General features: G+C 42.3%; 1 protein-coding gene across 3 annotated transcripts in view; it reads right to left on the minus strand.

Moving 5' to 3' along the window:
- The window catches only part of LOC142245037 (sodium channel protein type 2 subunit alpha-like), a 322,264-nt gene that overhangs the window by 108,319 nt on the left and 191,022 nt on the right, over window positions 1-22,923 (minus strand). For all 3 annotated transcript variants that reach the window (XM_075317284.1, XM_075317285.1, XM_075317286.1), the window contains 7 exons: window positions 21,440-21,712; window positions 18,188-18,251; window positions 15,825-15,966; window positions 12,850-13,056; window positions 12,257-12,541; window positions 11,418-11,765; window positions 5,502-5,637 (listed from right to left, as the gene is read on the minus strand). In XM_075317284.1, coding sequence (XP_075173399.1) covers window positions 5,502-5,637; window positions 11,418-11,765; window positions 12,257-12,541; window positions 12,850-13,056; window positions 15,825-15,966; window positions 18,188-18,251; window positions 21,440-21,712 — 1,455 coding nt within the window. The remainder of the gene's footprint in view (window positions 1-5,501; window positions 5,638-11,417; window positions 11,766-12,256; window positions 12,542-12,849; window positions 13,057-15,824; window positions 15,967-18,187; window positions 18,252-21,439; window positions 21,713-22,923) is intronic.

Genomic DNA, 22,923 nt, shown 5'->3' on the forward strand with positions numbered 1-22,923 from the left:
ATATATAACCCTAACCTTCAATGACCTCACTGCTTCACCACCACCACCACAGCTGCCGCCCAACCTACACCCCGCCTACTGTCTCCTCCCCAAAATCCTAGAGAATGTAAGCCCGCAAGGGCAGGGTCCTCTTCCCTCTGTACTAGATTGTCTATTGTAACTTGTATATGTGTTCTGTATGTAACCCCCTTTTCATGTACAGCACCATGGAATCAATGGTGCTCCATAAATAAATAATAATATATATATATATATATATATATATATATATATACACACTGTATATAGTTATTTTTTATAACTAGGTAGCTACAGTCCACGTTGAGTAAGGGTGCTATATGGCTTAAAAGTACCAACCCCTGCAAATGAGTAGTTTTTGGTGCAGTGTAACAGGTTGAGTTGGTCATTATATTACCCTAACCATCATCCTGCTAATATAGTTTTTGGTTCGTTAGTTTACCCCCTGCTTTGTGCTACTTCTTTTATCCAGTCATGGCCGAAAGTGTTGACACCCTTGAAATTTTTCCAGAAAATTAAGAATTTCTTACAGAAAATTATTACATTCACTCATGTTTATTTTATGTGTTTGATCAATAAAAAAACAAACCAACAAAAAAAAAACTGAGGAAAAAAAGGCAAATTGGACATAATGTCACACAAAACCCTCACAATGGAGCTGACTAAATTGTTGGCACCTTTCCAAGATTGTGGGTAAACAGCTTATGTGAGGCTCGTTCAAACTCAACTGTGGCAAGCAAAAGGTGTGGGCAATATGAGAACCACAACTGAAACCAGATAAAATGGGGAGAAGTTGACTGAATCTTAGTCTGTCACACTAAGAAAGGTGAAACGAAAGAGGAGAGGAGAACTCTGAGGACTTGAGAACCAAAATTATTGAAAAATATCAATAATCTCAAAGTTACAAGTCAAACTCCAGAGATCTTGATGTTCCTTTGTCCACGGTGGCCAACATAACCAAGGAGTTTACAACCCATGGCACTGTAGCTAATCTCCCTGGATGTGGACGTCAGAGAAAAATTGTTGAAAGGTTGCAAAGCAGGATAGTCTGGATGGTGGATAAGCAGTCCCAATCAAGTTCCAAAGAAATTCAAGCTGTCCTGCAGGCTCAGGGTGCATCGGTGTCAGCACGAACTATCCGTCAACATTTGAAGGAACTGAAATGTAATGGCAGGAGACCCAGGAGGCCCCACTGCTGACACCAATGGCGGATATATCATTGGTGCAACCTGTGCTGCAGCACTGGGGCCCAAGAGTTAAGAGTGTGCATTTTTACCTCCAAACCAGGCAGAATTATGCATTATGAAGAGCTCTTGGACAGTAAAGTGCCCATATATTGTTCTTATTGGGACTTTTTGGTCTGTATACTCTAGTAGCTGACACAGACACATTAAAAAGCTAGACTGCAGTTTGCCAAAATGAACATGAGTAAGCCAAAATCCTTCTGGACAGATGAGACCAAGATGGAGCTTTTTGCTAAAGCACACCATTCTACTGTTTACCCAAAAAGGAATGAGGCCTACAAAACACAGTGCCTACAATGAAATATGGTGGAGGTTCAAAGATGTTTGGGGTTGTTTTGCTGCCTATGGCACTGGGTGACTTGACTCTGTGCAAGGCATCATGAAATATGAAGATTACCAAAGGATTTTGGGTCCCAATGTAGTGCCCAGTGTCAGAAAGCTGGGTTTGTGTCTTAGTTCATGGGTCTTGCAGCAGGACAATGACCCAAGGCATATTTAAAAAAAACATCCATAAATGGATGGAAACAAAGCACAGTAGAATTCTGAAGTGGCAGCAATGAGTCCAGATCTAAATCCCATTGAACACCTGTAGAGAGATCTTTAAATTGCTGTTGGGGGAAGACACCCTCAAATATGAGCGACCGGGAGCAGTTTGCAAAAGAAAAGTCCAAAATTCCACTTGAGAGGTGTAAGAAGCTTGTTGATTTTTATAGGAAGCGATTAATTGCAGTTATTTATTCCAAAGCATGTGTAATCAAATATTATTTTGAGGATGTCAACAATTTTGTCCAGACCTTTTTTGGAGTTTTGTGTGAAATGATGTCCAATTTGCCATTTTTTCCTCTTTTTTTTTTTTTGTTTTGTTCCAATACACACAAATGAAATAAACATGTGTATAACAAGACATTCGTAATTGCGATAACTTTTTTAGATAAATAATTCATTTTCTGGAACAATTTCAAAGGTGCCATCACTTTCGGCCATAACTATCTTCTTGGACCATCGAAAATGTAACACTTAGGGGTACTTTGCACGTTGCGACAGCGCTACTGCAATCTCGTCGGGGTCAAATCGAAAGTGACGCACATCCGGCGCCGGTAACGACGTCGCAACATGTAAAGCCTAGAAGCTCCGATAAACGAGCGCAAAAGCGTCGTAATTCGGTGATCTGTGTAGCGTCGGTCTTTTCCATAATTTCGCTGCAGCGACAGGTACGATGTTGTTCCTCGTTCCTGCGGCAGCACACATCGCTGTGTAGGAAGCCTCAGGAGCGAGGAACATCTCCTTACCTGCCTCCACCGGCAATGAGGATGGAAGGAGGTGGACGGGATGTTTACGTCCCGCTCATTTCCGCCCCTCCGCTTCTATTGGCCGCCTGCCGTGTGACGTTGCTGTGATGCCGCAAGACCCGCCCCCTTAGGAAGGAGGCGGGTCACTGGCCAGAGCGACGTCGCAGGGCAGGTAAGTGCATGTGAAGCTGCCATAGCGATAATGTTCGCTACGGCAGCTATCACAAGATATCGCATGTGCGACAGGGGCGTGGACTATCGCACTCGGCATCGCTACAATCGGCTAGCGATGTCGCAGCGTGCAAAGTACCCCTTAATTTTAGATATGTGTATCTGGCGCCAATGTTTATTTTCTTTATTTGTAGGAATATTTCTAAGGCATAACTAATAAAATTTGTATTTTTAGTCAGAATCGCCTTCCACCTGCCGACATCAGCAGCTCCTTGTTTCATTAGCCCCGACTACTGTTTCGGCGTAACCCACACACAACAATGTACCAGGCCGGCTAACCACAAGAGGAGCTGATAATGTCGGCAGGTAGAATATTGCAGGGCACCCATCCAGTGGCTGTTGGTTACTGACCTGTCCGCTGCAATGTATACATTCATTTCTAACTAATATCATATCCTTTATGTATAAATAATATTGTCATATACTATATATATATATATATATATATATATATATATATATATATATATATATATATATATATATATATATATAAATAATGCTGTCACATACAGTACATAGGCTAATGCTTTGCTAGTCCACCATTCAAGAATAACAATGGAGGGGTTGAGAATTCATGTAAGAAGTTAGTTCATTAATAGCTAAAAGTATGTTGAAGAGGAAGGAGGAATAAGAAAAATGACGACACTTTCTAACAGACAAGTGTGAACAGGTGCATTCTGTTCATGGAATAAACTAATGAGCAGCTGCACTTTGAGATGCTGAGGTATACAGACACCGAATATAGGAACTTGCACATGCTTTACTGGTAAGGAAATAAATTACAAAAATTGATACACTTAGCGTATAATAAAGGCCAGTTTTATGCAAACCCAGCAGCCAGCGTCAAGATATATCTCATATGCTGGGTCCCAACTTACTGATGCCTCTACCTAGGTTGAATAGCTTACAATTTTATGGATGGGCAGTAACCTGCTACTAGGAAATTAAAAATTGCCTTAAACTGATGGGAAGAAGTGCTCAGTCAACATTTCCTTACCAGTAATGCATGTTCAAGTTACTATATTCAATGTCTTTATACCTTAGTGTATCAGAGTGCATATGAGATACGCCTTGACGCTGGCTGCTGGGCTGGCATAAAACTGGACTTTTTTATGTTCTAAGTGTCTCCATTTTTAAATTTCTTTAGCAGTAAAGGGTGCTTTACACGCTGCGACATCGCTAGCGATCGTGTTAGCGATGTGACACGGCAGATCGTATCTGCGATCTTGCATGTCACATTGCTAATGAAATCGCTAGCGATGTCGCAGCGTGTAAAGCACCCTTAAGGCATGTCCAAGTTCCTATAGTCAATCTCTCAAGAGGAAGGAGTGGCACAACTAGTTGAGCAAACCTCAGGCTCGAGGCTCGGGGTTCGGGCTTGGAAAATGACATGAAAATCATCCTGGTGAGTATCGTGCTGTGCTGGTGTCTGAGTGATGCGCAGCATTGTGCGCGCTTACATTCTGGGTACTAAGATTTAATGTTCACAGAGAAATACATTTTTAAAAAAGCACCACCCATCCATCTCCGGAAATGTTTTGCTGTGGGCTGAAAGGTGGGTGGGTGGTGTAATGTTTTTTCTAATTCTCTGTAAACAATACATCTAAGAACAGAATTTAAGTCAAATTTGAGCCAATCACACACCTCCCGCAGCGCGCACAATGCTGCACATCACTCGGACTCCAGCACAGTGCAATACTCACCAGGGTGATTTTCACGTAATTTTCCGAGCCCGAGCCTTGAGCATGAGGTTTGCTCATTTCTACACACAATATCATCAGGTCTGTATTGCTGCCATATACTTTAGATAACTTTTAGCCAACAGCTGTTTCTCCTAATCTCTCTAATCCCCCATTAACACTAGAAGTCCCAGAAATTTCGAGCTCCCCCCTGAAGTCCCGAAAGAGGGTCAAATGACCCTTAGTCCAAACTGACCTAATTAACTAGAAACTAAATGGCTAAACTCAATGGAAAACAACAACCTCCTGTGGTGCGACAGTAATAGCCTTAATTACAGAACAAAAGACGGTGATTATAGGATGTTAGCTAAAATCCTTCAGGTCATTCGACCCATCTCTGGGTTCCAAAGGTAGAAATGTTAAATGACCCCTCTCTGGGACTTCTACTGTTAACATGCACATCCATCTGAGCATGCATGTGTTCTGAATAGGAAGAGGTGAGTCACTTTTTCTCAACTCTGTGCACTACCATGTTCAGGTGTTGGTGCTCGTAACGAGCAGTTGGATGCTTGGATGCAAGTATAATGGAAGGTAATGGGGGACTTGAGCATTTTTTAACGGAATCATCCCCCATTGACTTTCATTATTCTCGGCTACTCGAGTCAAGCTCATCCGAGCATCAGCTGCTTGTTACAAGTACCGAGCACCCAAGCATTGTAGTGCCCGCTCATCACTAGTGACAAGTACCGAGCACCCAAGCATGGTAGTGCCCGCTCATCACTAGTGACAAGTACCGAGCACCCAAGCATGGTAGTGCCCGCTCATCACTAGTGACAAGTACCGAGCACCCAAGCATGGTAGTGCCCGCTCATCACTAGTGACAAGTACCGAGCACCCAAGCATGGTAGTGCTCACTCATCACTATTGCGAAGTTTTGGATAGCAATCCATCTCCCTAGGTATTACCCCGGTCTATTAACACTTTTCCGTCCATTGCTCCTCATTAATGGCAGCTGCCATAAAGCCCATGTAACTTACCTTCCATTGTATTTGTCAGAATGCTGGCAACGCTTAACGCTCTCTGCCTCATGATGGTGGGATCTTCTAGTAGATCCAGAGACACCTGGTAACAGCTCGATTTCCTCTTCCTTATCTCGGTCTCGGTAGTTGTTCCCTAAAATGAAACTCTAAATTATTAACCAAAAACAAGACGGTTCACTGTATACTAAGATGTTATTTCAGCCTCTCAGATCGGTTAGTTGTGTGTGTAGATGTTGATTTTTATTTTTTTGTTTATTTAGTACAATTGTCTCTGCATATACTGGAGAATGGGTCGTAACGCGTGATCGGCAAAAGTGTATGGTAGTGAGGTGATAAACTGCCATATATACACAACAATGTGTATATATCTCCAAAACAAGAAAACAATTCTAATACCACATAGTTTGCATATTTAAAGTGGATCTGTCATAAAATTTTTCACTGCAAAGGACATCATACATCATTAAATAGATATCTTAGATCTGATGGGGCTGGTATACTTACTTTGAAAATCTATATCAGAGTGGTTGTGAAACCAGCCATTATGAGTCCAGGTAAACAATAACATGGTCTTTTTATCATTAGGCAAAAAGAACTCTCAAAAAAATAATTTTACATCCATTCTAATAATGAATTTTCAAAGTAAGTACACCATCCTCATCCAGACTTAGAGAACTATATAATGTCACTGGTGTATCACGGGTGACAGACAGTCATTCTGGCAATAGAAGGTCACAGCGTTTGGCTGCTCAATATGCTCCCTGACTTTCTATTGTTCCTGCTGTTTGTATTCATTGTAATAGGTAGCTTCCCTGCTGGGTTTTCAGCAGGAAAGATTTTCTCTCCCCCTTTTGTACCCAGAAGGAGCTCGTCTTCCACCCAGCTGCTGATCATCAGTATTCTCTTAAATGCTCTCTTCTTCCCTGGACTGGTGCTGGTGATATTATTCCGTTTACTCTAGCTCTGGTTGCTAGCAGGTGGCTTGCTCTCATCTGTAGTATCGTTGTTGAAGCTTTGCTGAACGTCTACATGAGTCATCTGTGGATAAGTAGTTCATGCATTTTCCCCTGTGTGTCCTCATTGTATCTTCGTTTAGCGTTTAGTGGGGTTGATGAAGACCTCATACCACCTGTTCCTATTTAGCGTCCAGCACTAGGGATGTCTAGGGTCAGGAATCCGGTTTGGCGCATAGGTGCGGAACCTATCTAGGGGGGTGAGGGACCCCAGGGACGAGCAGTAGGTTTGGTCAGGGGTCACCATCTCCCCCCTTCCCTAGACACAGGGGTCCCCTTCCCTTACCTTTCACCACTTGCTTGGTAATTTCTCATACGTAGCGTGACATATAATAATGTATGCCGTTTGTATTATGAAATCAGATGACAGATCCACTTTCAAATATTTGTTAAAGCGGAACGTAAAACATAACCAACACCAAAGAAAGAAGTTTAAGGGATGCAATTACGTCACTAATAAAGCGGTATTGTGCCAAATTAAAAGGCAAGTGCAGGGGCCGACTACATAGAATACATATTGAATAATTAATGGGGCCGGTGTACTTACTATGAAATTCTGTGTCAGAATGGATGCTATTGAAATTTATATTTTTTAAGTTCTGCCACAACAGGGCTCATAAAATGCTCCTTTTTAATAAGGAGTGACGTTTTCACTTTGAAATTCATTCTTAAAGTAAGTACACTAGACCGGTAGGGTCCAAAACATCTATTTAATCATGCGGGCAATTTGTATTCTGAAATTTGGTGACAGATCTGCTTTGCATCCTGCACTTGCCATTGATTTTACACCATCAGGTATGAGATCTGGATATTTTACATTACACAATATGAGACATGACAGCAACTAGTTTCGCCTAAAATGAAGCAGCTGCTTAGCAATGATAAAGCGAAAATGAGCAATTAGCAACAACCACAGAAATTTATCATTTCATTTTCCCTTAGGGGACTTTCTCCACAGCCACATAACGTGTAATCATATTGTAAAATCTTAGTAAAAGTTGTGTATAAGTATAATTTTATGATGCCGGTTATCATTTCTCTATACTGGAACGGTGAGGCCATACGGTGGAATTAATGCCTATTTTTTGGCTGTTATTAATGCCATGTTTACAATTTATTTAACAGATTAGACAGCTAACCACTCATTTTTCTGACATCTACCTAACTGTGCAAAACTTTAAGCAGGTGTGGGAAAAAATGCTCTAAAGTAAGACGAATGCGTTGAGAAATAAAAGTGTTAATAGTTTATTTTTAACAAGTAGCAAAATGTAAATCTAAATCAAATCAAAATTTGGTATGAGCACCTTTTGCTTTCAAAATAGCATAATTTCTTCTATGGTGACTGGTACAAAGTCAAGGATTTTGTAGGATTATAGTCAGGTGTATGAGCTCGTGAAGAAGCAAGGCGAAACACGTCAGTTGGAGGGACACTCTGCAACAGTCATTTGATTTCAGCTAACAACTTCTTATACTGTCCACATCTTTTACATATATTGTTTGCTGTCGGGGTGTTTTTTTGGAGTGGTTGGGTGAGCTGATTTGACCTTATATTAGAGCGAAAGGTGGTTTCTTTACAGCTTAATATTTTGTTATGATACCAACCAGCTGATTTGGGCTTTGCAGTGTCACAAGCCGTCCGGATCCGCACACGCGGATTAATTTTACAGCGTCGGTCTCTCTTAAGTGCTCAACTCAGCTGGGCGTCGGCTCAGTTGTTTCACTGCTCCCAGTCATGCAGGAGTTAATCCTTGTGGAGCAGCGTGCTGAGAGCCAGGTTACTAATTTTATTTCACAGCTGGTCTCCTCCTATTTAAGGCTGAGATATATAGTAGGAGACCGCCAAAGATAGTCTCTGCTTGCAGTGGTGAATCCCGGCGTCCGTGGCAATCCTCTATTTGGTGACCAGATAATCGTTGTCTTCTCGGTTTGAGAGTTCCCTGGTTAAATTATTTCTACCCCTTTTGGTTTATTCCCTCCGGTGTTGTTTTGTCTCTCCTCTGTGGTTATTTGTGGTCTGAATGTGTCTCAGTTCTATCCCCTTGTCTGTGCCTTTGGGAGATTGTTACCTAGGGTCCTGCCCATCCCAGGGTTGGTGTTATAAGGACAGGGCCAGACAGGAGACAGGGCTCAGGGTGGTGACCTGGACCTCCCCACCATCAATGGTACCTCCAGGGTCCGGGCGAGCGCAGGGCCCACAGTCACAGGGCCACCGTAGCACCCCCTGACATGCAGCTTCACCAACATTAATCTATATACTGTAATTCTTGTCTATCTTTATGAGACCATTCCTATTTTTAATATTTTTAAAGAAAATATATTTTAACAATGTTTGCCAATAAAATTCAATTTTTAATTCCATAATTACTTTGCATGATTCCCTTTTTATCCTGAGGCTTCCATATTACATTGGGTTGTGTTTGTGGGCATAATCAGTAAAGTGTGATGCACTTATCGTGATATATAGGGCCAATTATATAACTAAAGGGCGCTTTATACGCTACAATATATCTTACGATGTGTCGGCGGGGTCACGTCGTAAGTGACGCACATCCGGCATCGTAAGGTACATTGTAGTGTGTGACAGGTACGTGTGATTGCGATTGAACGGTAAAACGTTCATCGCATGCACGTCGTTCAATTCCTAAAAATTGAACGTGAAGTTGTTCAATGTTCCCGAGGTAGCACACATCGCAGTGTGTGACACCCCGGGAACGATGAACAGATCTTACCTGCGTCCCGCGGCTCTCGCCGGCAATGCGGAAGGAAGTAGGTGGGTGGGATGTTTACGTCCCGCTTATCTCCGCCCCTCCGCTTTTATTGGCCGGCTGCCGCGTGACGTCGATGTGACGCCAAACGTCCCTCCCACTCCAGGAAGTGGATGTTCGCTGCCGACATCGAGGTCGTATGGACGGGTAAGTGCGTGTGACGGGAAAAAAAATCACAAATTGAACGTGTCGCACATACGATGGGGGGCGGTTACGATCGCATACGATATCGTATGCTAAATCGTAACGTAAAGCAGGCTTTAGTCTAAAAGAATTGATGCTATTTTGAAGGCAAAGACGGTCACACCAAATATTGATGGGATTTATATTTCTCTTTTGTTTATTCACTTTGCATTTTGTTAATTGATAAAAATAAACTATTAACACTTCTATTTTGAAAGCATCTTTACTTTACCGCAATTTTTCCACACTTGTTTAAAACTTTTGCAAAGTTCTGTATGTCTTCTGAATTCACCGTAAAGATGCATGCTTAGTTAAAGTGAATCCCTCAGCAGGTTTTTTATATCTCATCTGAGAGCAGCATGATGTGGGCAAAAAGATCCTGAAACCAACGATGTATCACTTAGATTACTGGCTGCAGCCATTCTGACACAATCAAAATCTTTAGATGTCGTATGTAGCAAAGCTGAGAGAGCTGCCCCCGTCCACACCAGGCTCTCTATAGACATTGTATATTGAAAATGAAGTGCCAACAGAGGAGGGGTGAGTGCTAGACTGCTGTGCACGAAACGATGTAGTCCGAGCAATGGGGATAACTAAGTCCTGCTGCTTAAACAGACAATCCAGAGAAGACTCCTTAACTAGGAGTCTGATTGGTTTTGTGTTACATGGTAACATCTCAGTGGTTGAAAATGAGAGTGAATAATAATCGCTCATAATATGTCCGATGTATTATTTTCCCATCATTAAGCGGTTTGCGAGGGATCAGCCAGCAGACAAAGGCTCAGTTCACACTAGCATGCATCTGACATGACACTTATGAATGGACTCTCTAAAGCAGGAAATAATGGAATAATACGACAAGGGAAAGCATTGTTAGGGGAAGCAACTATATGCAGAGTCATCACATTGTATGATTATAATTCAAGGTTTCATAGAAAATAGGATGTGGTAAGAAAAAGTGTAAATTAAATTTCCCATGATGCCTCAAAATAAATACAATGAGGCAAAAACTATGTATGACTATTTTTTCTTATTGTCAACCATTTATTACCCCCCCCCCCCCAAACTCCCCGACCTCTCCTCTTTGCCAATCCCTTCACTGGATTCCCATTGCGCAACGACTCCAGTTCAAAGCCTTAACCATGACATACAAAGCCATCCACAATCTGTCTCCTCCATACATCTGTGACCGAATCTCCCGGTACCTACCTGCACGCAACCTCAGATACTCACAAGATCTCCTTCTCTACTCCCCTCTTATCTCCTCTTCCCACAATCGCATACAAGATTTCTCCCGTGCCTCCCCCATACTCTGGAACTCTCTACCCCAACACATCAGACTCTCACCTATTGTGGAAAGCTTCAAAAAGAACCTGAAGACCCACCTCTTCCGACAAGCCTACAACCTGCAGTAACCCTCAGTCCACTATAACATCACACGACCACCTACACCCTCACCTACTGTATCCTCACCCATCCCCTGTAGACTGCGAGCCCTCATGGGCAGGGTCCTCTCTCCTCCTGTACCTGTCTGTGCCTTGTATTGTTCACAATTATTGTACTTGTCTTAATTACATACTGTATATCTCTTTCCATATGTAAAGCGCCATGGAATAAATAGCGCTATAATAATAATAATACCATCTGTTTCCCGGAATCAGCCCTCCGCTATGACTCAATGTGCACAATGCATATAACCAACATTTCTAGGGATGGGGCATACATAAACTCAGTTTGTTTTTCATTTCTATTTTTTCTGTTCTATAGACTCAACTGAGGAAAAAAAAGTCCAAATAAGAGAAAAATAAAAACACTATAACTACAACCAGATCCAGAGTTTTCTGTACATCCAGTTGTGAAGATAATAGACGTGTGGTATTAAGGCACCACTATGCCTAAACTACTAAAATCTTCCTTACTTTGTCATCAGAAGCTGGTTTATCAATTATCACCTCTGGAAGTAGTAGTCCAACAGGCGATGTTGGGACAGATGGACCCCCAAGCAGAGAGACTACTCCGTTGCAGTCCACGGTGCTGTGCATCTTGCCGTTGGCTGGGAGCATTTGTATGGTCTTCGACATCTTGCTTGTCTGGCTAATGTTACTGTTCCGCCTTTCCACATGTCTGTGCGGTACAAACAAAGAGCCTCTTCTGCTTTCGTTGTCTTCAAAGGTGCTGTGTTCGTCATCGGCAAAATCGTTTTCTGAGCCCATGTCTTTTGCACGGTTTCTAAAACTGAACAGACTGGCTCTACTATTGCGTCTTGGAGAAAAAAGAGATCCGCGAATGCTCAGCAATGACTATAACAAAAAAGTAGGGAGAAAACAAAAAAGAATATGAGTTTTCATTTTTACACATGAGTGAATTCTAATCAGCCTTTCCTCTATCTTACGATTATTTGGGTCCACCTCTGGATCAGCACCTGTAATGCCAGCCTTGAAAAAGTTGTCCAGTCTTTTTTTTTTTTTTTTAAACTAGACCCAGCTTTGCCCGCTATCAGTCCTCGAGCCTCCTATTCCAGCTGCGATGGGAATATGACCACTGATGATTGGCTGCAGCAGTCCCATACCAATTCACACCAAAAGAGAAAGCTTGGAGACATCAGAGGGCCTTTGCAATGATGTGTTCAAGTGGTGGTGAATTGAAAAGTATGCAAAGTTTTTTTACACCATATTGAGCTTGGTTTTAAAAATAACGGGGGCTGGACAAAACCTTAAGGTGAATTTAGTTTCTTTTATCTTTGAAGTTCTAAATATTAAAATTATACTACAACAACATTTTACAACCATACCTGATGGGGCGAGGAAAACTTGTTTTCATAAGTCAAACGATTGCCTTCGATGGAGAAACGGAAACCTTTTCTCTTAATACTGGTTTCAGATTCAGACTTTGGAAACTTTTCATCATCGCCTTTCTCTTCGTCTCCCCCACGTTTCTTCTGTCTTATTTTGTTTTTCCGATCTTTGGCGCTTTTTGTACTCAGCTTGGAAACTTCTGATGAACTTTCTGAAAGGGGTCCAAAGCCGCCATCTTCACTATATTCTCTGGATAAATTTAGGGATGCTGCTGCGGCCGCCTGGTTGACACAAATGATGAAAAGTTATAGTATGTAGAGCGTTAGTACTTGGTACGTTGTACGCACCGAACGTGGTACGTTACTACGTTGGAACTGTGTAAAGTGGTCAGAAAAGAACACTAGGTTTGTGTAATATAACAATAATTACATTGTAATGAGATCTATTTTATCTTCATTGTTCTTCTCATTGGGATGTTCTTTATAGTACAAGCAATGGCCTTCTCAAAGCAGAACAAATCAGTAGTTTGTTAACGTTGCGAATTATTTAATTACCACATCACACACACAGCTGGATACATATCCTGTACCTGAGCTTCTTCTTGTTGCTTTTTAAGCTGTTCTAACATTTGTTGAAATTCGATTTCCTTCTGCTCGGCTTCTTCTAGAGTTGCCTGGTTCTGTTCTTCATAAGCCATGGCGACAACGGCCAATATCAAGTTCACCAGATAGAAGGAGCCCAAGAAGATCACCAAGACGAAGAAGATCATGTAGGTTTTCCCAGCAGCTCGTAGGGTCTGAAGTAGAAAATATAGAGTTATCTCACATTATTAAATTTGAAAATAACTCCCAATTTACAGTACTAAAGAGGTTGTCTGTTTCGTACTATGTAGTTTTACAATATTTTTTTTAAACTAAGGACTATTAATGGTAAGTACATCACAAGGAGCCCACTACTGGAACCCTAAGTGATCCCATATAATCTGCAGGGGAACTTTGCTGAAAGAGGGTAAGTGGCATGGAGTAACAGTCTAGGGCTTGTCCATGTAATGCCCAAGAGCCGGGTCCTCCAAAGTGAGAGATGCTTTTTCTAGCCGCTCTTTGTTCCTGCCAGTTAGTGTGGGTACTTCTTATTCTGGTGTATTTCAATTTATAGACCAGATATAACCTTTACAGATTTTTTGGAAAATCACTCATTACTGTACGTTTTATATAATTTTTTAAGTACAAACACCCATTTGACTATTATTTAAGTAAGAATATTATATACTGGAGATAAGTTAATAAATTGGCAAGACCCTGGTCCAAAGGTCATATCAGTATTTCGTGGCTGTCGGAGAGGAGTGCTCTAATTGCATACTATCTGGTGGCATTTTTGTGTCCTTTTTTGATTAGCCGGCCTGATGAGATTTTTGTGGGTGCACCATGCCGCAGTGATGATGTCAAGTCAGGTTGGCTAATTAAAAGAGCAGCGGGGGATGATGGCCGGTAGGAGGTAGTTTGTATGGTCCCCGCTCCATCTTCCATTGACTACTAACATGGCCACAGGACAGGGGTCTGGGAATCGATGGCTCATCTCTACTACATAGTGCTAGTCTGAGAGATACAAATTAATGCAAACCAATAGGCCACAAGTTGAGGCCAAATATTTTTTTTAGCGCACAACCTAAATTCTCCCTTTCTAACCGATCATAAATAGTTTTCTAAAGAGAAAACTAGAGAGACAAAAGAAGCGCAACAGGGTCTTATCCATGGTATATCAACAGATCCTATTTGATTAAAAAGGCTCACCTCATGTAGTTGTGAGAGTCACAATGACTATGTACACATAATATACGGCTTTCGCAGCACCTTTGTTGTAGTTCCGAGAACAGTAGGATGAACCGGTGATAACCGTGCTGCCGTGCAAGTATCATCAATCACGCATAGTAGGAATCGTGATCTTTATTTGTCATCGAGTTTCTCAGATAAATCTCCTTCATCAGGACCGAATTCACACTTGAATGTGATTTTTGTCCTAATGAAGGAGCTTTATCTCATAAACATGTTGACAAAGAAAGATCACAATTCCAACTATCTGAGATTGAAGATACTTTCACGCCACCGCGGCTATCACCGGTTCATCTTCCTGTCCTGGTAAATAGTTTTCTAAAGGTCCAGTCACACTAAGCAACTTACCAGCGATCCCAACAACGATAGGGATCGCTGGTAAGTTGCTAGGAGGTTGCTGGTGAGATGTCACACTGCGACGCTCCAGCGATCCCACCAGCAACCTGACCTGGCAGGGATCGCTGGAGCGTCGCTACACAAGTTGCTGGTGAGCTCACCAGCAACCAGTGACCAGCCCCCAGCCAGCAGCGCCGCGTGGAAGATGCTGCGCTTGGTAACTAAGGTAAATATCGGGTAACCAACCCGATATTTACCTTGGTTACCACGGCACGGAGCTACACGTGCAGAGAGCAGGGAGCAGCGCACAATGCTTAGCGCTGGCTCCTTGCTCTCCTAGTTACAGCACACATCGGGTTAATTAACCCGATGTGTGCTGCAGCTAAATGTGCACAGAGCAGGAGTCAGCGCACACTGCTTAGCGCTGGCTCCTTGCTCTCCTAGTTACAGCACACATCGGGTTAATTAACCCGATGTGTGCTGCAGCTAAATGTGCACAGAGCAGGGAGCAGCGCACACTGCTTAGCGCTGGCTCCTTGCTCTCCTAGTTACAGCACACATCGGGTTAATTAACCCGATGTGTGCTGCAGCTACATGTGCACAGAGCAGGGAGCAGCGCACACTGCTTAGCGCTGGCTCCTTGCTCTCCTAGTTACAGCACACATCGGGTTAATTAACCCGATGTGTGCTGCAGCTACATGTGCACAGAGCAGGAGCCGGCACTGACAGTGAGAGCGGCGGAGGCTGGTAACAAAGGTAAATATCGGGTAACCAAGGACAGGGCTTCTTGGTTACCCGATGTTTACATTCGTTACCAGCCTCCACAGAAGCCGGCTCCTGCTGCCTGCACATTTAGTTGTTGCTGTCTCGCTGTCACACACAGCGATCTGTGCTTCACAGCAGGACAGCAACAACTAAATAATGGCCCAGGACATTCAGCAACAACCAACGACCTCACAGCAGGGGCCAGGTTGTTGCTGGATGTCACACACAGCAACATCGCTAGCAACGTCACAAAAGTTGTTCGTTAGCAGCGATGTTGCTAGCGATGTTGCTTAGTGTGACGGGGCCTTAACAGAGACCTTTAACGTATGTCTTTCTTGTTTTTTAGGATCGGTTCTGTTTTATATACTGCAATACCAAAGGTGTGAGGTATGGGGGAAATAGAAGTAGCACTTGAGGTACATAGGTCCTTCTGCAGTTTTTGATAAATTTTGACTATTTTTGATGTATTATAAATGGCACATGGTGGATGGGGACTATTATGTCCATGGACATTACGTTAGTAGCACCACTCAAGCACTGAAATAAATAATACCGCTGGAATGGTGCTTTAACGATTTTTCATTAGGACCCGGAACTTCAAGTTATACAACAGTTTTGACAACAAAATACCTACCAGTTGGTATAAATTTTCCCAGAAGTCTTGCGTCATCAGCCGAAATAAGGATAAGAAAGCCCAGCTGAATGTATCAAAACTTGTATAGCCGTAGTTAGGATTTTTTCCAATTTTAATGCATAAATATCCTTCCGGGCATTGACTAATTGTAGCAATAAAAAAAAGGAAATCTATATGTAAGTATAGAAAGTACAACCAGGAAATACATTTGATAATATTATTAGAATTAATAGAGTTATCACACTCATACAATAATATGTATCTTGTGCTTTCATGAATTGTGGAAAATTTGATTCACAAAATTAAAATCCCATAAAAGATAGTGATTGGCCCATATTAGAGGTCTAGGCTGAAATGGTAAAATTGAGCGACAACTGAGAAATGAATCTAAAACATCAGAATAATGACCAAGATTTGATACAAGTGTCTTCCACCTATCAAGCAACTAAGTGACCAGTGGCGGCCAACTAACCAGACATCCCTAGACCTTAGTAAGTGTTATGTTGTACAGGAGCTTATATATGTAAGACACTTGACATTTTCATATCGGTATGTCACATTCTGCCATGGACTCAGTGTTTGATTCCTAGCTTTGAAAGAAAAGCAGGACTTCTGATTAAGACAGAATTGTGGGTCAGCAGTGGTGGCGCAAATAACACAAGTGCCAAAGGGTAATGTTAATGTCATGAGTGTGTCCCGCTCTGGGGAGACCTCTGTCGAGTCTGGGACCAAAAGGACACAACGCCTTATTATGCTAAGTTCTACAACTTATATTTGAGTGAATCTACTTTCTTACAGTCCTGTAGGAGTTAAAGACCCTTTCCTATTTGGCTGTCCTTTGTAGCCTTAATCTTAGGTGCAGCTTTTTATGACAATTCCCCTTCACTATAAAAAGTCACATGTCTTAACATCTGACACTGGTTATAGATTCTCATTCTATTCTTACCACTTTGGGAGGAGCCTGTCTCTGTAAGTAGCTGAGTAGTTGTGGCTATTGCATCTGTGGTGTTTAGCTGCATTGGAGGAGCTTGGTTTTCCTTTTTGTCTCTATTATCCCTCTGTATGTCTTCCTTGCCTTGTGTTGTATTATTGCAGTGGTGAGACTAGTGTTCTTGCTGGCCTTCTCACTAGCCAGGGTGTGTTCAGGGCAAGTTAGGGCCAAGGGGGGAGGACCCGTTTAGGAACATTAAAGAGCATAAGGCACAGAGTCAGGTAAGTTGCAGGATGTGTCCCTTCTCCCCTATCCCTATCGCCAGGGTCTTTGTTGCACTGCACGCTGAGTGTCTTGTATGCTCTGGCATGACAGTTAAGGGTAAACTCTCCTGTTCTTGATTGAATAAAAACACAAAGTAGCTGATTATTGAAGATGCTGCGTCTTTGTCCTATCTGACACCTGGTTGCAATTGTTTCCTCTTCTTGTAAATATATTACCAAAATTGATTAAACAACACAGATTGAAATTAAAGGGGTTTTCCATTTTTAGGAAAGTGGACCCCAAAAGGTATAAAATACCAAACAGAACAGGTACTCTCCTCAGATCCAGCATGGGTTGTGCACCACTGCTGGGGTTCCGGTGATGTAGTGGTGATGTAACATTGACAATATGTATAACTGCTGCAGCCATACAATCAGCTCAGGAGCTTTGTTGAGGTATATGGCATAAGATGCTGAGCCCTTCATTGGCAGAAGTAGTAACGTAAACTGTCAACATGATAGCACTGCAGCCAAAACTCTGAGATGTGAGCAACGGCGATAAGCAGGTGCTGGACATGAGAAGGATGAGTGTCTGCTCTGGTTTTATTTTAGGCATCTTATAGCATTTGTGGTCCACTTTACTGTTCTCAAAGTGGAAATACCCATAAAGGCTTTACTGAGTTGGAAAAATATAAAAATAATGGCTCCTATTGATCAAAACAATTTCAGCAGAATTCTGGGGTAAATTGCTTTGAAAAGTCGTAGATGCGCAAAAGTTTTGTGACTTTTCACATTTTCACACCAGTTTCTCCCAGCTTTGCCAAAATGGATGGGACTAGGACATGAAGGGGTGCAGCGGGGGTGTGACGCCACGACTCGTCTAACTCATGATGACCTGTGGGGTTACTTACTCAAGAAATCTTACACCAGTCAGGGATTGGAGTAAGATTCCAAGCATGGCACACGGATGTGCAAGATGCTCGTCAGACGTTCCTGATTCATGAAGAGGCGAGCACGTCTTTGTTGATCAGAAATGGCTGACTCCACCATGCCCCCTGATCAAAACCGGCAAAAAATGGCTGGTCTTGTTCAATCGGGGCCAGTAACTTTAGTACAAGCATAATATTTCAAGACTCCCCACTAAAAATGAACGCAAAATAACATCTTACCCGGCATCTGAAGAGTTTCCACACAGCAAAAAGTCCCTTACACCTTCTAACCTGTATAAGTGAGCTGCAAAAACAGAGAAATGCAAAGGAGGAATTAATTTATTGTAATTTGATGGTGCACAGTGAATTTGTAGATATAGTTTTATCCCCTGCTGATTGTTAGGATGTGTCACCATCACTTTAAAGGGGACCTGTGACCAGATTTGGTGACTATAAGCTGCGGACACCACCAGTGGGCTCTTATATATAGCATTCTAACATGCTGTATATAAGAGCCCAGGCCGCTGTGTCCTCCTTCTTCTGAAGCCGGGGTGCATGACGCGTCCTACGTCATCCACACTCGCCGGCATTGAGGTCCTGGGCGGGCACACTTTGATCTGCCGTGAGCAGGGCAGATCAAAGTATTACAGTGCGCATGAGCGGGACCTCAATGCCGGCCTTTGTGCATGATGTAGGACGCATCATGCACCCAGGCTTCAGAAGAAGAAGAACAAAGATGGCCGAAAGAGGAGGCGCCGCACCCGGAGAACGGAGACACCCATTCAACCAGTCTGCACCGAACCGACCATTTAGGTGAGTATTATAAAGTGATTTATACGTTCTACACAGCGGTCTGGGCTTTTATATACAGCATGTTACAATGCTGTATATAAGAGCCCAGTGTTGGTAGCTGCAGCTTATAGTCACCAAATCTGGTGACAGGTTCCCTTTAAGATGATAGGTTGCATCAATCTTGAGAATGAGATTTAGAATTGGGCTGACTCCAAAGTTTTTCTGCACAGTAACGTTCTCATGCACTTGACTTGGCTGGATTCCTCTTCCAGTATGTGGTTAGGAGTAGACATGAGTGAATCTGAGGTTCGAGGTTCGGGACCGGAAACCGATCACCAAAAAAACAAAGTTCAGGTTCAAAGTTCAAGTGAGTTACGAGTGCAAACCGCTGAAGCGAGCAGCGCTGTGCTTGGGTATGGCTGATGCTCAGCCCTGTGCGAGCCACGTGCAGTGTTTGAGTGGCTTGCATTGGGGTAAAATCATCGTGATCAGATGTAGTGTCCACACACCCCAAAATTATTTTTTGAAAAACCCCATCTACCCTCCCCCGGAAGTGGTCTGCTTATGGCTGGCAGCATGTGGGTGGAGCCACTAAATGCCCAATTACAGACTTCCATTGAGTTTCAAATCAAGTCAGGGTCACAAACCAAACTTTTTTAAGGTTTGTCTGTACCTGCCGAACCGAAATTCCAAAGGTTCGCTCATCTCTAGCCAGGAGCTGATATTCAAAGAAAACCAGTAAAGAGTTCACAGCCATAAACCAGTGCTGCAGCCCCTTCATTCTTGGAATTGGAGGGTCCCAGAGCTCTCAAACTAATGGCATATCTTAGCAATCACGTCATCCGATGAAAACCCCCTTATAATCAAAGCCACAAAATAATAGAAAAACAACCATGTTCCACATTTATTTTTGGTACCCCATACTATTTGTAAATATTATTTCTGAGATCAGATAAGTATCCACCAAGAAAAGAAGAAACACTGGGCACTATTTTTAATTCACGGTGGCGAACGGTCACACTCCGACATCCACTAGTAGAAACAAATAGTCAATTCACTGCTTTATTCCACCTGTTCAGGTATTCAGTGTGAGCCTAAGTATGGGTCTACTTACCGGGGTGCACTTCAAGCTGCAGAACCGTAAAATTCCAAAATAGAAGAAAACAGGCACTCACCGGTTTGTAGAAAATTCAAGAAACTGGTTTATTCAGGCATTGGGGGAGGGTGCCGGGATTGTGTGCACACAGACAACGGCCGTTTTGCACTGATTGCCGATGCTCGAGGTGGAAGCATCGGCAATCGGTGCGCACCCTCCCCCAATGCCTGAATAAACCAGTCTCTTGAATTTTCTACAAACCGGTGAGTGCCTGTTTTCTTCTATTTTTGAGATCAGATAAGTATTTGCAGATTTAAAATGAATTACAGGGTTTTACGCCTGTCCATAATAATGGGAGCCATAAGGTAACCACCAGCTGTTGCTGTTCCGCATAATGTCTCCTATAAAACGGCTAAGCCATGAACAATAGAAAAGCCATAGCGAAACCCCACGTGACCTAGACCTCAGTGTCTATACACTAATGTTTTGAATGATTTGTTATAAAACAAATGTATGCTGATTAACAGGTGAAAAGATGTGGTGTAGGTGACAGGTTGTCAAGAACAAGGTGCGGCTGCATTCATGCAAACTAAACTGAGAAACATGGAGGGTTCCAGTTCTGCAGCTGTAATAGGCACAGTTGTGTGAATATGGCCAAAGACAAAACACTGAACGTATCAACAGCAAAATTAATTTACAGTAGAAATAATTAAAGAGGGCCAGCCATCAGGATTTTCCTATATAAACTAAAGCCAGTGCTATACTGGCGCTATCATGCTGATTCTATATATACCTTTAGTTGTGAGATCGGATGTATACTTTCTGAAATATCGGCAAGTAAAGTCTGTGAAATGCACTGTTATTTGATTGATATCAGCTACGAAATATCTAATAGGTGGGTGGGGTTTTGCTAGTTATTCCCGCCCTTGTGTCCTCCCTGTCCTTCCTTCCTCCCTCCTTCTTCCCCCTGTAATAACAGACAGGGGGGGAGGAAGGACAGGCAGGCAGACAGGGACAGGAATAACTCGCAAAACCCGACCCACCTATTAGATATTCTGTAGCTGCTATCAATCTTGCCTATTTGTTGGGGTTACCGATCTGATCCCGGTTCTCCCCTTGGGTGGTGGGAGAGGGGATACTAGATTAGGGCTGGTTAGGAGCAGGGCCAGGGTGGCGGCCCAGGCGTCCTCACCATCAGAGGTAATCCCGGGATCAGGGATATCTAGGGTCCCGTAGCCTGAGGGTCAGTCCAGGTGCCCTTATCCCTGTTATACCCATATCTTCCCGTGACAGTTTCACAAACTTTAATTGCCAATATTTCAGAAAGTATACATCCGATCTCACAACTAAAGGTATGTATAGAATCAGCATGATAGCGCCAGTATAGCACTGGTTTCAGTTTTATATGAAAATCCTGGTGGTTTGTCCTCTTTAGGTAGAGATTTTTTAAGCAATTTTTTCAGGTCCTGTTCCCAAAAAAATTCCTAAATAAACTCTTCGTGCACATAGCCTAAAAACTATCTTATTACATTTTTAATTCCAATCTCTTTCCATATCCCGTGTTGAACAAATTCAACACAACAAGAAATGATTCATTTGCTTACTTGGGTCTTCTACGTATTCCTGCCAGTTGAACTCTGGGAAGGTACTGTTGTAGATTGTGCTGTTTGCATCCGTTGTGCCGTTGATATAGGAAGTTATATTGATTCCGTAGTTATTGTTTAGCGGCGGCCAAAGTAAACATTTATTCCTTAGGTGTCCCATAAAGAGCTGCAGTCCTATTAGTGCAAAGACACTCAGACAAAACACCGTGAGGATCATCACATCCGAAAGCTTCTTAACCGACTGGATCAGAGCCCCCACAATGGTCTTCAATCCTAAAATCAGAACCGCATCATTGCGCTTTTTCCATTTGAACGCCATCATATAAATTACAACATAATAAGGGCACAGTGAATTATTTGCATGCAGAAGCCAGGACAACATTGACACAAAGCAGATAACACAATGGACAGCCGGAAGCTGATGGAAAACAGTGAAATGAGCTGAAGAGACATGGACAAATTTGTGACTTTTTGTGCCCCACAGAGGGTGATGCACTTTACAAAATGTCAGCTTGTGAAATAAATGGGGGTCTATTTTGGGGGTGGGGAGTGGCATTATAAAAGGGAGTGTTATTGTCATCTTCATAGATGGATTGATGGATAGTGCTTGTAAAAACAAGCATTTTTGCAATTTACTTCTTATTATTTGCAACTGTTCGTGAGATATAAATGCTTCTCTTTTGTTTACAAACTGTTTCCTTCCTAGGAGACCGCCCACCGCTTCTGTCTCACTTGTGACCGCTGAGCTGAGATTTTACCAATTCTGCCCAGTTTCAAAACAGTTTTTACAAGCTCGATGAAAACGAGCTTGTAAGCACTGCACATGTTCTGCTGTCTAGCAGCGTTGGTCGGCCTCCAAGGCAATGAATTGTAAACACAAGAAAAGAAAAGTGTCAATATCTTAAGAATGGTTGAAAATTTCAATAAGAAGTAGATTTCAAAATTGCTTGTATTTACAAGCACTATCTGACAATAAACCCATTTAGGAAGATGAGAATAACCCTTTAATGCGAATTTGCATATATATTCTTCTAGTTTATGTCGCATCATGTTATTTTAAAAGAAAACGCTTTAGAAAATATAAGTTGCTTCTGATGTCTTCAAACAACTATTTAATAAAATTCACATCTATCTATCTATGTATCTATGTATCTAATGGGAGTGAGGTGTATCTACTCTCCCCCTACTATAAAATAAAAGTATAAATAAAAGTGAAATATTTTTCTTCTCAAGGATGATAAGCCAAACTCAGATTTCTGGCAGTTCCTTACTCTCCTCTTTACCTTTGGAAGACATGCACATTCAGCCAAGTTGAGCGTGCATGTGTATGGGAGGAAGGACGGACACCGGCAGCTTTTCGACATATTGCTTTTAGTTTTAAAATAGTATATAATCCACTTTCTATACCAATTTTTCACAGTTTGCAAGATCTTTGTTTGCGGTAAATTAAGAGGATCCTGACACCATGAAAATGCTGTCGAATC

The sequence above is a fragment of the Anomaloglossus baeobatrachus genome, chromosome 7, assembly GCF_048569485.1.
Source record: "Anomaloglossus baeobatrachus isolate aAnoBae1 chromosome 7, aAnoBae1.hap1, whole genome shotgun sequence".
Classification (NCBI taxonomy): Eukaryota; Metazoa; Chordata; class Amphibia; order Anura; family Aromobatidae; genus Anomaloglossus; species Anomaloglossus baeobatrachus.